This window comes from Idiotropiscis lumnitzeri, chromosome 2 (genome assembly GCF_059441095.1).
Source record: "Idiotropiscis lumnitzeri isolate Australia: NSW breed Sydney's pygmy pipehorse chromosome 2, RoL_Ilum_1.0, whole genome shotgun sequence".
Lineage (NCBI taxonomy): Eukaryota > Metazoa > Chordata > Actinopteri > Syngnathiformes > Syngnathidae > Idiotropiscis > Idiotropiscis lumnitzeri.
In genome coordinates, this window is record NC_142392.1 from 25,628,388 (window position 1) to 25,644,507 (window position 16,120).

At 42.5% G+C, this 16,120-nt stretch overlaps 2 protein-coding genes across 2 annotated transcripts in view; one reads left to right on the forward strand and one right to left on the reverse strand.

Moving 5' to 3' along the window:
* The window catches only part of LOC148342096 (uncharacterized), a 146,793-nt gene that overhangs the window by 71,939 nt on the left and 58,734 nt on the right, over window positions 1-16,120 (forward strand). The window lies entirely within an intron of this gene.
* On the reverse strand, window positions 1,865-10,792 carry LOC148342101 (uncharacterized). The gene is made up of 2 exons (XM_088286640.1): window positions 10,382-10,792; window positions 1,865-3,522 (listed from the first exon to the last, which is right to left on the reverse strand). The coding sequence occupies exons 1-2, from the start codon at window positions 10,503-10,505 to the stop codon at window positions 1,955-1,957; spliced, it is 1,692 nt and encodes a 563-aa protein (XP_088142766.1). The 5' UTR covers window positions 10,506-10,792; the 3' UTR covers window positions 1,865-1,954.

The window sequence follows — 16,120 nt, forward strand, 5'->3', positions numbered from 1 at the left end:
TTTTAGAAAATTTGGTCCAGTTTGTCAACACCTCGGGTGTTCTAAAAACTGGTTTCTTATTAGTAAGACAGCAACTCAAATTTCCTGTTGTGGTAATTCTCACTTCAACCTTTTCAGGTGCAGAATTCTTGCCTCTGCATCCACAACAGTCTCTTTATAACCCGACTGTATTACATGGGAATAAAATACCAAATGGTATTTGTAATCCCCAATCACACCATTCACTCACTTTACTTACGGTTTGCGCAAACATTCACACACAAAATTTAAATGTACATTGCACGTCCACTGATGTTGTGTTTTCCCCCTTTCTTATCGTCGGCTTTCTTTTTTCCACCAATTCTCTTCTCACTGCTTTGAAGCCTGATCCTTCAGGCGTCGCTTGGAGTCATATTTTTTCACTCACTTCTCCAGAAATTGGCAACAATCTGGGTCATACCCGTTCATAAACTTCACATCTGAATCTACTTTCAACTCTTTGGCCACGTTTTGACCTATTTTCCATTGTTGTCTGAAGTCCGTTACTTTTACTCACACTCAACCACTAACCTCTTTTTTTTTTTTTTTCTCTCTCTCTCTCACACACACAGCTGCGCAGCCACAGATCAGCACACACAAAGTATCAACTTTAAATCACTTCTCAGTCAAACGTGCAGTTTGTTTACCAAAGAAATTCAAATAAAAATAATAAAAACCACCGAAAATAACGCCTTATTTTATTATTTCCTAAATTTAATGTGAAATTGTGAGTAGACTTCCTCGAGGTTTTCGACATACCGAGAAACGTTTAATTTACTCGACCGTGTTATCCGCACAGAGAAAACATGTTTCTAAACGAGTTACGACCTAATACCATTTATGTAACTCCTTGAATAACACGATTCGGTTTTAGAGGGACCACAGAACCCTTAATTTACACTACCGTGCTATCCGCAAGGGAAACCCAGTTTCTCAATGAGTTATGGCCTAATTCCATTGATATAACTGCTTAGACTAGCACGATCCAGTCTATCACACCGTACTGGTCAACGGTTAGGGACCCGGCCCCGCGCGCGCCTAGTCCCACTCACTAACTTTCAATTCCCCTGCCAATTGTTTTAGTCATTTAACATTTTAAAATGGTGGTACGAAATAATTTGAAACACAATACCTGGTTGCCTTCCGGGTCAGCCTGGTCCGATAGGGAATCGTCTCCGGGCAGGTGGCCGAAGCAGGAGTTCGGAGACCCGCTTCCTCAACGGGGAAGCGCTGACGTCAGATTCTGTGGCGTCCGAGGGTCCCACGGCGGTCACATCCGTCCGGACGAGATTCACGGTTTTCGGGCACCAGATAGGTTTAAATGTCCTGACGCCTTTTGGGAGAGCTTATTGAAATGGCCAAGACCAGAAAGGAACCAAGCAAGGTTGTTCGTTTTTACCGGTCGCGAGCGGAAGAGAGACCAGGAGCAGACAGGCGACTCGCTCAGTTCAGCTCTGCGCACCCTCTCGCCTCTCTTCCATTCCGCCTCCTCTTTTATTAGAGCTTGAAGGAGAGTCATAACGAAACTGAAACTAGCACATCATGGCTTACAATGAAAGCAAGGAAATAAAAACTTAACTCAGAACGAAAGTTTAGATTAGACAACAAAACTTAACTCTGAGGCAAAAATGTAAGTGTGTGTGTGCGTGTGCAATTATTAATACAATTAGTGTATAAAAACATGTTTAGAAATACACTAACTGATTACATAAGGTTACTAGAGGTGATTGTGGTCTTCAGCTTATCTTACAAATATAAAAACAACAAAAATCATCATCACTCAGACACAATGGTTCTTCTGGGAAAGATCACATTGGCTTAGTGTCAATAAAAGAGCTTTGCAAAATTCAATATTTCATATTTTATTCAAAATCACATTTACATCTTACCACAAAGAGTCGGTTCCTTCAGTTTTTTTTGGGTCGTTTTTTAAGCTTCAAGGATCGCTGCTATTGTCACCAGCACAATTGTGTCTCTTAGCACTATGTTGAGTGGAGAATTTTTTAGCACAAACGCTGCAACTGAATGGCTTGTCTCCATTGTGTGTTCTTGTGTGGCTTTGTAAACTTGACTTTTGAGAGAAACTCTTGGCACAAACTGAGCAGGAAAAAGTTTTTTCTCCACTGTGTGTTCTTGTGTGCGCTGTTAAATTTGACTTTACAGAGAAACTCTTGGCACAAACTGAGCACGAAAAGGGTTTTTCTCCACTGTGTGTTTTTGTGTGGCTTGTTAACGTTGACTTGACAGAGAAGCATTTTCCACAAACTGAGCAGGAAAAAGGTTTTTCTCCACTGTGTGTTCTTCTATGGTTTGTTAAAGTTGGCTTATCAAAGAAGCTTCTGCCACAAACTGAGCAGGAAAAAGGTTTTTCACCACTGTGTGTTCTTGTGTGATCTGTTAAATATGCCTTTCTCGAGAAGCATTTCCCACAAACGGAGCATGAAAACGGTTTTTCACCACTGTGTGTTCTTGTATGTTCTGTTAAATGTGCCTTTTGAGAGAAGCATTTTCCACAAACTGAGCAGGAAAAAGGTTTTTCTCCACTGTGTGTTCTTGTGTGCGTTTTTAAATGTGACTTTTTAGAGAAACATTTGCCACAAACTGAGCAGGAAAAAGGTTTTTCACCACTGTGTGTTCTTGTGTGGATTGTTAACGTTGACTTATACAGGAAGCTTTTGCAACAAACCGAGCAAGAAAATGGTTTTTCTCCACTGTGTGTTCTTCTATGTTTTGTTAAAGTTGATTTTAGAGAGAATCCTTTGCCACAAACTGAGCAGGCGAGGGTTTTTTCTCCACTGTGTGTTCTTGTGTGGCTTGTTAAATGCGACTTTTGGGAGAAGCTTTTACCACAAACTGAACAAGAAAGAGGTTCTGCAGTTTGTGTTCTTGTATGTTCTGTTGATCGGGACTTTAGAGAAAATCTTTTACCACAAACTGAGCATGAAAAAGGTTTTTCTCCACAATGTGTTGTGTGTTTTTTTAAATTTCCCTTTTGAGAGAAGCATTTTCCACAAACTGAGCATGAAAAAGGTTTATCTCCACTGTGTGTTCTTGTGTGCATTGTTAACATTGACTTATGCAGGAAGCTTTTGCCACAAACCGAGCAAGAAAATGGTTTTTCTCTACTGTGTGTTTTTTTGGGCCCTTTTAAAGACAACTTTGAAGTTAATGAGTCAGTGTGACATGCCCTTTCGCCTTTGGCTTGCCCATTATCACCATCATCATCATCATCATCGTCACGAGCGTCTGATAATGTGTCCTCATTGTGTGCTTGTGATGGCCCCCTGTGGTCTTCATCACCTTCTGTTGTCACGTGATGACTTGAACTGCTGCTTGCAGGCTCCGCCCCTCTGTTGTCCTCACTCTCATCCTTGTTTTCATCTTCAGTCTTTATAGGGACAAAGTTCAGTGGTGACTTGTTGATCTCCTCCTCCTCCTCCTCCTTTTTGATGTGAGTCAAATCTGGCTCCTCTTTCACAGAGCAGAGATCATTTTGTCTGACGTCTGCAGGACACAAAAAGACAAATTTGGTTTGGTCAGGTCAAACCTCACCACTTTGTCTTATATTGTTTCTACCGAGCTACCTTGACTTGTGCCTGGCGAACACGGAACAATGCGTGCGACCCCGATTTGGACCGGACCATGGGGGCATTTCACAAAATTACATCCTACGATGTAAACCTCCCTTTCCTAGCAGCACAACAGTGATACACAAGCATTTAAAAAGGAAGCATGTTGTGGCTGATGCTCGATTTCATTCCGGACATAGTCACAGGCGTTTCTGGAAGCGATCTGAAGGCTATTGTGTGCGTCTGATGGAACACCTGTTGTGGGACCCTAACATATTGATGCAGACCACTGGGGGCCATCGCAACATAATGTCATCGATAAAATAGGAATCCTTCAAGTTAAATATGTTTACAAGTATTTCATTTTGCATTTAGAGTTTCATCGTGGGTACTTTTTGCTTCCATTATAATCTTAATACCAAAAAGAATTAAAGGGGCCCTGGCATCATAGTCACTATTTATTGCATGATTTACGTTTGTTTTTGTTTTTTTCCCCCAAAATGACTTTCAGCCTGCTAGTACATTCCAACATTCCCCTTTTTTACTTTTTTATTAATAAAAATTCTGTTTCTCAATAAAATTTAAAACAAAATTACGTTTGAAGAGAAAAAATCCCTACACGTAAGCATTAAGCAACAACACTTTCACTCTGACTTTCGTATTGACATATTTGAATAATGACTGTATATTTTAAAGTTATCCAATATGTATTCAAATTTGACGAAGATACACCAAAATATTATGAGTTCACTGAATTATTTTGTAACCGCAATGATGCTTAACAGCCAAAGGGTGTCAGTAATGAGTTACAAAGTAACACAAGACCTCCCACTGATACATCATGATTGTCATTTGGATAAATTACCAGGAACTATGAGTTGTGGGGGAGATGCAAACCACCTGAGCCACAGGAACTTTATTACCAGGAACGAAATGTTCCTGGACTTGTTGGTAGAAAAGGGGGTTGTGACGTTCTCCCTTTTAAGCCCATAGTAAGCCAAAGATGCAGATGCATTTCTTGCAGCATGCGCTTGTTCACTGATGAGATCCGTGCAACCCTGGATGAATGCATTAAATGTATTTTAAATGTTTGGATGAGGTGAAACTACGCACACGTGCACAAAACTGTGCAGAGCCACCGGAGGTTCATTGACAGAGCCAGTAAAAGTTTCATAAATAAGACCAATACGTACTTGATTTATTAAAAAAAAATTAATCCTTTGTGCTTTATCCACTAAAATTCATCAACCGCCATTGATCTTTTTGCCGCAGTGTGCACATTTTTTAGAGTCAGGTTGAATCATTCCAGAAGGAATTGCTTGAACTAGTTATGTCAGAGAAGTTATTGTAAAAAACGAGACAAGCCTGCACAAATGAATCACCGAGCCAAGATTGTCTTTGTCACTTGCGAGGAGCAGTCCGCCAAAGAGAAAAGCTTTCCCGCTCCTGTGCAGCGTTTTATTGAAGCACAGCAAAGCAATTTGAATATGCAAACTCATAAAGAATGGAAAAATATGAACACTTTGACTTTATCACTCCCGTCCACACGCTTCCTGTTGTTCGAACGGTTTCAGCTTACAAGACATGTTTGGGTCACACTTCTGTTATTAAAAGCGAGCGAAACGGTTTCCTGTCAAACACGGTTCAAGGCGTGCATCTGTTTTTGTGGCTTCCTGCTAAACTGCCAGCATAGCCACAACTCTGTTACCACTGAACTCACGTTTTCCTGTTTAAGAGGTCATTGTTTTTGTGACCTTCTATTAACCTGTGTGGTATATTTTGTTGTTGATGTGTGGGTCTGGCTCAGCTTCCCTCCGGACAGGTCGACGAGCATGACAGAATAGGTGACTGGTCACTTCTTTAGTCTCCAATTCCCTCATAGTTATTTAAGAGAATTACTAAAATGTTCATAAGAGTGAATAAAAAAATACACTACATATTTCCCCCCTCGAGGCAATCTTGTCCTGATAAAGCAAAAACGACACCAGCATGTCACCAAAAATCCCATTCCAACCTTTTATATGAATCCATTGCCTAAAATTTGGGAAACCTAATTGACTAAAACCTAAATCATGCTCAAGGCATGCTACATAAGGGTAGTTTAACTAGGAAAACTAAGTGTATGGCCAAATTGCTCCCTGGTGTCACTCTAACACCTCCTGCAGGACCACACATAAATCCAGCAATAATTCCAAAAAATCCCAAATCAACCACCTCGGTCACGAAGGAGATCCCCCCGCAATGATAGATCTTTAAGCAAACTGGCAGTAACACTCACAATTTCCAGTGCAGTCCATATGGAGGCATCAAAGCTTCTCCAAACCTCGGGTGAACCCCCCCCCCCAAACCCCTTCGAAAGAGTGGGGGGAAAGAGGGAGATCCTTGCTAACACTTTCTAGTGAACCTGCATCCACAAGGCAAGTAGGATGAAGGAACACCGTTACAGAACAGAATAAATCCACAGCGTAATAAAAGCATGATAGGACAAGACACATTAACATACAAAACACAAACACGAGTCAAATGATATGCAAAAACATAGTTGAGGCCACGCTCCAGCGTGAGAATCCCATGGCATCGTCTCGCTCGAGAGCTGCCAACCCCTCGTCACCGACGAGCTCTTGCAAACAGTATTGTTTCAGATTATCACGTCCACATTTTATGACCCTCATAGGAGTCCTCCTCGTCGCTTGCTCCAAGTGAGATTCCAGTCTGCATCCAACTCCATCTACACTTCACCTGAAATACAACAAGCAGACACACTCCACACAAAAATTGAGCACCAGAGATGCCAATGAAATCCATTTTCCACAGGAAAGAGTCCATTCCAGGATGTGGAGGGCACCAAGAGCAGTGCAGTCCTCATCCCAGCCATTATCTCCAGAATGCCCCCCTTTGCCCCCAAGGTGTGCCGGCATTAACTCTGTCAAATGGGGAAGGCGCAGATATAGCAAAAACAAATTGGAGATGCTGTGGAGCAGAGCACAACGTCAGTGAGACCCCGGGTCCACGACCCCTCTGGCAGAGACGCAAACAGAGCTTTCGCTTCAGAGTGACCAATTCATTGTCTACCACAGTGCTGAGAAATTCGGAAAATGTTCCATAACAGAGGAATTCGTAATGGGTGCTGAAACACCACCCTGGTCTCAGAGCTGCCTAATCTGCTGGAACGGAGGACAACATATGCTTCCCCCGCCGGATGTTCACAATTCAGTCTCTTCTGGAAATTCAGTCCCACTCGAATTCCAGTGTTTGTTTCACAGGTGCGGGTTCGGTCCACGGCACTGACTCGGCCAATCTCAAGAGTCCCACAAACGTGACAGTGTTGTTGCTCACTGGGATATGCAGAGGGAGCTTGCAAAGCGTGGAATATCTTGTTCCACCATCAAAAACTGTTGTCCATCAATCGTCACCGGAATGCCAAGACCTGCCGGTCGTTGAATGCTGAGGCTCCGTGGGCACCCCTATCGTGGAATGTGGTCCCAATCGGGTTGAGGCGTCAAGTGTGCATTTGGAAGCCATAGAAGCGTTGTCGGAGGAGGGGGTAGCGGTGGCGCCCCCGTGCTAGAGGAGCTCTTTGTGACAGGCATGGCGCTGAACCACAGGATGGCACATTTCAGGAAGTGGCTCGGTTTGGACCGCTCATCACCCAGTGACCCCACGCCCCACAGCAAGAGCACGTCCCACTCACAACCCATGTCTATAACCACCGCAGCTTCTGTTACGTGACCTTGTTGACCGGCAGGTGCGGACAACAAGCCTGCTGTGGCACTGCGTCACCAGAACCTGGCCCAGGAGCAGCGGAAACGGAAAGAGCAGACGCAATGGGAGCTGCATGCGTCGGCTGCTGGATTAACTGCTTCCCCCAGTTGTCGTGACCCGTGCCGGTCACGCCTGTTTTGTTGTTGTTTTCGTCACCTTCCTGCCATGTGCACTTTTGTTTATGTTTCTCAGCTGAGCAGAGGCGTCTCCTCCAACAACCGACTCCGCCCGCGTCATCACGAGTGGGAGATCAGCCCACCGGCGCCGCACCTGACATCCATCCACTGACTAATTACACACACTATTTAAGCCACCTACACTGACTGCCCGGCGTCGGATAATTTTCCTGCACTGCTCACGTTCATGACCCTGGTATCGATTGTTCTCATGTTCATGCATTTTTGCTCTTGCGATCTCTTTGTGTTCCACGTTTGGCCAGCTATTGCTCGGTCTCTTTTTGTTCCTCGTTTTCTCCAATTGGTTTTCCCTCTTGCCCTTTTGGCAAGCTATTTATGTTGATCGTTTTTCCTTTTCCTTGCCGGTGCAAGCGCTTTTCGTTCCGTCGTTTATCTCCTTCCTGGTGTTAGCTTTTCTCCGCCAGCGCTTTGTGTTTTCTCCTGATTTATCGACGGATGTAATGCTAAGATAGATATATTTGCCTTAATTGATGATTGGACTTCCACTATTGTGAATCAATAAACACTCTTTGTTAAACTGATTTTCCTGTGTCCGCGTTTGGAGAGTCCTGCCACCTTCTTCCCAGCGTTTCGCTGGCAAGACCCTGACAGAATTATCCGACCAGAACACGAGTAATCACAGGGTACGTATCTGAACAGCGTATCTCTTGCTACGTACCAGCAAAACCGTCGGGCCCTCCACACAACGGTACGCCTCGATCCTTACTGTGTTCCATGCCACAAAGTGCCCAATACGATACGTGGAAGCGCGCTTCTCTTCATTATTTCTATTATCAGCTCATAATTTTCCTGCTAAAATTTACACCGTGGCCAGGGTCTGTGCTCAAACTGAGCTTATTCACGACTATGTTGTCTATAGCTATAGTTTTACACTTCTTATTTCTCATCTCTTTAACCACTAGACCTTTCTTTTCTTTATCCTCTGCACATTTCTCCCGCGCTAGTCCCCATTTACATAGTTCCTATCATTATTTTTTTTCATTTATTTATTTATTTTTTAATAAATTTTCGTATGTTCTTTCACAGTGCGGTTACTTTGACATCTTTTAATGTCTTAATCATTATAGAGGCCTCTTGTTTAAACAATAATTGAAACTAACACAGGGACATTTTCCATGACCAATCGGCCAGCAGACCCACACGCACAAGCTCTCTTTAACGACCCCAAAAGCCCCGACCGCTTGGACACAGGCGCACAACACCCATTGTGAGTAAAAGCATCTCACCTAAAGTTCAGCCGGCCGGCTGTTGAACGCCTGCGCCCCAGCACCCTTGAGACCCTCAATGGAGCAAGAATCCTCTTTGTGACGCCAAAAATGTGGTATATTTTGTTGTTGATGTGTGGGTCTGTCTCAGCTTCCCTCCGGACAGGTGGCCGAGCATGGCAGAATTGGTGATGGAAAAAAATTCTCTGACACAGCCATTTTGGTTATTTTTGTCATGTGCTGATGTCAAAAGAAGTCTCCCCAAAAAGCAAAAAGGGAAAGGTGTCCCCTCTCTCCGGCCTTCCCTTCTTATCGGGAATGGCCACACCTGACATGAATATTGAAGGATTGTATTATGATTGCTGGCATTATTTTAAACACTTACGGGACAGAAGGTCAATTATTTAATTGAGCAGCTTCATATTTACTGAATATGTTCGACATTGATTAAACAAAAACCATTTATCAAATGAATGTAGAAGTACAGTGCATCGATAAGATTGACTGGGATTGTAGTCATGGTGTTTACTGATGCATTCGTATGCTAAATTTATATGACTTAGTTTAAATGTAAGACCTCAAAATTGCACACATAGTATTTTCATGACCCACACTCTCATTCAGAACAAACAGATTCAGTCTGCTCAGGTCAAACTGATGACAAACCAGATAGCACTTCATGGACAAATACGATAAAACACATTCTCCACATAGGCCATAGAAGATACAAAGATATCAAGTTGCGGGAGGACGTCACAGGGATGCTATCAAGAAGACCCAAAAATATAATCTGATCTGGGAAAACATACACCACACAATCTGTACACTGACGAGATTACAGGGGAATGTGAGCAGGAGAGACGGAGAGACTGCCTTCTGCCTGAGAAGGTCAGCCTTGGACCTGGAACGTGGGCCGGGCCGGGGGAAGGAGCAAGGACGACCGATTCAACCTACATGACCCTTGACATAAAAAGCCTCCTATAAAATGTGAGGCTGGGCTGAGATCAGCGCGCCATTTTTCGATAGTACTCGTCTTGAGTACAGTTTCTCGTCAGATGAAGACAAAGCCGCCCAGATACTATTTCCTGAACTCCAGAAATTGAAGAAACTAAATATTGGAACTCTATTCAGTTGTTGTTGAGTCTTTATTTGACCCTATTCTTCTTGAGTACAAAAAACGATCACGCATTGGAGTAACTTTGGCTTTTAAGATTCATTTACTAAATGTTTCTCATTTTCTCGGTGGCTCAACTCCAACAGTGGATATAAAAGTACACTACATCTGTCAGCATAGTTTTGAAACATGATGACATGACAAACTTAATTTCTTTAACAACATTTAAAAACCGGAATAAGTAAAATGTTAAATAATCAGTTCAAATTTTAAACTGGGAAAAAAAACACGGAGTTGACCCCCCCACTAATGGTTATTCTTTGGCATTTATTTTCTGCACTGATTTAATATGGCATAAACAAATGTTTCGCAAACCGACAAATAAAAGGCAATATTTAAAAATAAAACGCCAATAACCTTGAACGATTTCCCCAAACAACTTAATGTTGTGATGCATATTTTTAACGATAGAAAGTCGTTCTTTCCAAAGCAAATGAGAGTAAGACGTGTACAAACCTGCTTTGTGTAGCACAACAGGAGGCTGCTTGTTAACTTCGCCCAGCAGTTGAAAATGTTGCTCGTTCTCTTCTTTTATTCCACAAAGTTCCTCTTTGTACTTGGGTGTCGTTCTAGCACACATTTTCAAATGATAATTCCAAAAAATCCGCACTTGATCTCTGCTTGGCGATGAGTCATGTGCCTCTTTTCGTTAGCGGCTAGCAAGCTAACAAGCTAAGCTAACAAGCTAAGCTAACTGCGCCGAAAAGCATCAACGCGCGAAGATGAGTTATCGGGACACAAAGACTTAATGAATTATGTCGTAGTCCTTTAGAGTAGCACTGGACATTCTGTGAGAAATTTACAGTCAGTTCCACACTAAATCAGAAGAATTTAGCGGTGGACTGTTTTTGTTCCGGTGTGGACGGGTCGGTGGATGTGGTCGAGGTCCTTCGGAAGCTGCGCGCTTGCTTATGACGTCATGCTTTAAGCACGTATTTTTCAAATATATTTCTTTGCCTCTGTGTATGTTTTTACCCCTGGCTGTTCTATTTCAATATATATTCTATATAATATTTTAATTCGGTTGATAAAAAAAATAAATAAAAAATAACTAAAATAACGCCACAGTGGCGCGTAAGATCTGACGTCACTTCCGCCTTTGCCTCGAGAAGCCGCTGCTACTCCAGCAGTGGGACGTTTAAGTTTCTCCTCCCGAACTTGCAACAATGCTGTGTTTCACTCGGGCTGCGAGATTGTATGAATATAATGTCTGCAAATACTAGCAGTGCTTCTCAATTATTTCACGCCCGCCCCTACCAAGAAGAAAAAGATTCGCGCCCCCCCACCACCAATCTTTTTCTGTCTTTGTAGATTGATGTTAGATTGTCAATAAAATATCCCTTAACTAAGCTAAATTGCTAAGAAATATAATTTTGAGAATTATTATTGTGAGGATCTCGAAACTCAGTACTCTGTTGTGCAAATATTGATGAGATGATAAATATTTACTAATACGTTTTTTTTAAAATCTTTATTCACAGAAGCAAACCAAACACATTTATGAATACCGAAATCCATGCGATGCATCTAATTTGAAGTACTTAGCACCTGCCATGTCACTCAGGATTTTTTCACGCTTGGGAATCTGATAATGTTCTCTTATATGAAAAAAATCAGTGCCTACCTTCTGCCAGGGAGTTGTGGGAAGGTCAGCTACTAATACGTACATAATATAGAAAACTCAAAAAGAAGAGCCAGGGGGATTTTAAACAAAAATTCTTTGTAAATAACATAAAGCAACAGCTTTAGTATGTTTACGATACGTTTTTTTAAAATAATTTTATGGTTACTATACGTTTTTTTTTTATGGTTACTGTAATGTTCCGTCTTCTATCTTAAGTAGTCACGCAGGCAACGTGATGCTGCAAGCTTGTGTCTATTAATTTACTGACTTGCATTCTCGTCTATGTGCAGACACACTTGTTCGTCTGGTAACCAAAACACACATCGGGCAATACTGCCAACTAGTGGCCAATGATATAACTGCTATCATTACATCTGCCTTTCAAACGTTAAACAATGCCTATGCTTTTTTTTCATTATTATTATTTTTTATTATTATTATAATAATTTTGTTTTGTTATCAATTATTTTCACTTCTTAACAATATCTATACATTTTTTATGACAACAAGCAGCTCTACAACAATTTTAGCAACAATCACACAACATTAAACATTTTCAATCAGCCTGTCCGGTTGTCGTCTAACTCTTGTTGATCTTCGAAGAGGTTCAGTATTCCCAGAAATTGCTGGTGGTTGAGGTCTGTGCTCCTTCGATGTATCCACCTGCTTTGCAGCCTCAGCCTTATCAGAAGATTTCTCACAGTCCTCGGGAACCTTCAGCAAACTCCTCCTGTTCCTCCTCACTCTTTGTCCATCCTTTGTTTCCACAATGTAAGATCTCGGTTCGGCTTCGCTGAGGACAGTCGCTTTTCTGTCCCAACAATTAGGTCCCTCAATCCTTACAGTGTCTTTCTCAGAAAGACGTTCCAGATGTTTTGTAGCTCTGTCATATGCAATTTTCTGTTTGAGTTTGAGCATTCTCTTCTTTTCAATCCAAATGTTGTGGTCATGTCCTTGTGGTATTTGTGGAAGCGTGGTGCGAAGCTTACGGCACATGAGTAGGTCAGCAGGCGAAGAAGCTCCCCACTCCAGAGGTGCAGCTCTGTAACTCAATAGGGCAAGGTAAGGATCAGATGCATCATCCTTGGCCTTCCTTAGCAGTCTCTTGATGATTTGCACTCCCTTCTCAGCCTGCCCATTTGCCTGTGGGTATAAAGGGCTTGAAGTGATGATGTGAGCCTCAGCCTCCTCCGCCGTAACGCAGTCCTTGATGTCACTGATAGGGTGCGGCGCTCGGGATAACGCATCAGCAAGCACAATGTATTTTTCAGGCGTGTATATTAGCTCAAAATCATAGCGCTGCAATGTCATCATCATGCGTTGAATTCTGGGCGTCATGTCATTGAGATTTTTCTTCCTAATTGAAATCAGTGGCTTATGATCAGTCTCTGCTATGAACGTGGGCAGTCCATAAACATACGTGTGAAATTTGCCACATCCAAACACTAAACCCAGTGACTCCTTTTCGATCTGAGCAGAGCGTTTTTCAGTCTCTGACATTGACCTGGATGCATCGGCTACAGGTTGCCATGTGTCTCTCGCCTTTTGCAGCAGTACGGCACCTAGCCCATCTGTCGACGCATCCGTGGAAATTTTGGTTGGTTTTGATGGATCAAAGTAGGCAAGGACTGGCTCAGTTGTCACAGTTCTCTTTAGATCTTGCCATTCTTTGTCATGTTTTGTCGTCCACTCAAAGACTACGTTGTGATGCAGCAGCAAACTTAGGGACTTTGTCCTTGAAGAGAGGTTTGGAATGAACTTGCCCCGGAAGTTTATCATCCCCATTGCTCGCAGAAGTCCTTTTTTCTCAGTTGGAACTGGCATGTCCAGTATTGCTTGCACTTTGGTTCTGTCTGGCACCACTCCATCTGCTGTGAGCTTGTCTCCCAAGAATGTCAATTCTGTAACTCCAAACAGACATTTCTCTCGCTTTAGTTTAAGTCCATTCATTTTAACTCTTTGTAGCAGTTTCTCCAGTCTCTCATTGTGTTCTTGTTCTGAGTTCCCCCACACAACCAAATCATCAATGTACACACGGGTTCCTTCCAGACCTTCTATGATTGACTCCGTAGCTCTGTGAAAGATCTCAGGCGCAGACTTTATGCCAAATGGTAGTCTCAGAAAACAGAAACGCCCAAATGGTGTGTTGAAGGTGGTGTACCTGCTGCTTTCGGTGTCCAGCTTCAGCTGCCAAAATCCATGCGATGCATCTAATTTGCTAACGTACTTAGCACCTGCCATGTCACTCAGGATTTCTTCACGCTTGGGAATCTGATAATATTCTCTTTTAATGTTTTCATTCAGATCTTTGGGGTCGAGGCAAACACGTAACTCTGGGGAGTTCCTCTTTTTAACACACGTGATGGAATTTTCTTCCACTTTCTCTATGACTCCGATCCGTGTCATTCTGTTCAGTTCCTTTTTTAATCTCTCTTTGAGAGGGGCTGGAACTCTTCTCGGGGCATGTACTACAGGTTCAGCATCTTCCTTGAGCTGTATTTTGTAAGTGTAAGGTAGCGTACCTTGTCCTTTGAAGACAGAAAAGTATTTGTTCACAATACTCTTACGACCTTCACTCTGCAACACTTTGTTGTTCTTATTGACATCCTTGCTGTTGATTTGGTAAATTCTTTTTCCAATCCAAGATCTTCAGATGTCTTGTCTCCAAGGATTGACTCCAGTCCACTTGGCACAATTGTGAACGTTAATTTGTGTTGTCTTCCCTTTGCTGTCACTTTTAGCCTACAACATCCCTTTGTTTTTTTTGGCTGATTGATGTAAGTTTTCAATTTCACGGCCTTGTCTGTGACTCTTTCCGGTTTCTCTTCAAGTGATTTCAAGTCTTTTTCGTTTATTATGTTTGCTTTTGCTCCTGTGTCAATTTTAGAAGCAAATAGTGTCCCATTGACAAGCAGTGGTGCAATCCATTTATCTTCTTTTACTGCATTAACAGCTTGCTCTGGGTCTCCTCTAGTTTGTTGTTGCACATCGCTTTCGTCATATGACACGATTTTGATGAAAAAAGTGTCACTTAGGTCATCACTATCATCTGTGTCTTCCTGCACGGTGTGCACGTTCTTCTTGGTGTTGCACATCTTAGCATAGTGATTTTGCTTTTTACACTTAGCACATGTTCTCCCAAATGCAGGACACCGTTTTGGCTCGTGCATTTCTCCACACTTTTTACAGCTGAAATGAGCTTGATCATTTTCATTGTTTTTGGTCTTTTTCTTGAATCGCAGTTTACCTTTGCTCGTCACTGCCTTCACGGACTCTGTTTTTTCATAAAATGGCGCTGCTTGGAAAGTTAGCACGTGCTGCTTTGCTAGCTCGTTAGCTTGGCAAGTCTTTATTGCACTTTCCAATGTTGGGTCGGCTTCCCTCAACAGCCTCTTTCTTAGTTTCTTTTCGTTAGTCTGATCCCTTATGATTGAGTTTTTCAGATCACCAAAGTTAGACTTAGCTTTAATTTTGAGATCAGTGGGGAAATTGTCAAAGGACTCACCGGGCTGTTGGAGTCTTGAACGAAACACGTATCTCTCATAAGTTCCGTTTTTCTTAGCTAGACAGTGTTCATCAAATTTTTGTAGGACCTTTTCAAACTTGTCTTTATCTTCGGGTTCATTGAATACCTCGATGGCCTCGGCTCCGGCATTGGTTCGCAAAAGGGCTATTTTTCTTTCGTCCGTTCTGTTTCCGACTCCCACGGCAGCAAGGGAGAGCTGGAATTGTTGCTTGAAAGCCGTACATAATTTCAACAGGAGGTGCTGCTGTCAGACCCAAAGTGTATCCTCAACCTGAGCTTCATTCTGTCTTAACTGGGGCCGGTCTGTCATCACTACCAGCAGGTGTACAACGTGAAACTATTCCAACAATACAGAGTGACCAAGCTTCACCAACAACCTGATCGTTTGCTTACAGCACTGGAGAAGCAAAATGAAATTACATCTTCACTTTTCAAACAACAATCACTTTTGCTGTTACCCAAACGAGATTTGCAAGTTTTTGATGGAGATCCATTACAATACCCAAGTTTCATAAGAGCCTTTGAACACAACATCGAAGAAAGAACTCCTAATCACAAGGACTGTTTGTACTACCTCGAGCAATACACCAGAGGCCAGTCCCTGGATCTGGTCCGAAGCTGTCAGCATCTGCCACCTTCTCGTGGATTCATTAAAGCGAAGGCTTTGCTACAAGAACATTTTGGAGATCCGTTTAAAGTAGCTTCTGCATACATGGACAAGGTACTTTCATGGCCTTTGCTAAAGGGAGAAAATCTCAAGGCGATGCAGGCCTACAGTTTATTGCTTCGTGAATGCTGTAATTCAATGGGAGATTCTGTAGGTGACCTAAACGTGCCCACCAATATGCAAATTATGGTTAAAAAACTGCCTTACGAGCTTAGAGATAAGTGGAGAAGTGTGGTCTGCCATCTGCAAGAAACGTACCATCGCAGAGCCACATTTCATGACATTGTGGAGTTTGTGGAGAAGCAAGTTAAGATTGCAAGTGATCCTCTCTTTGGAGATATACAAGATTTGCCTGCAACAGTAAAAAGAGAGTTTAAA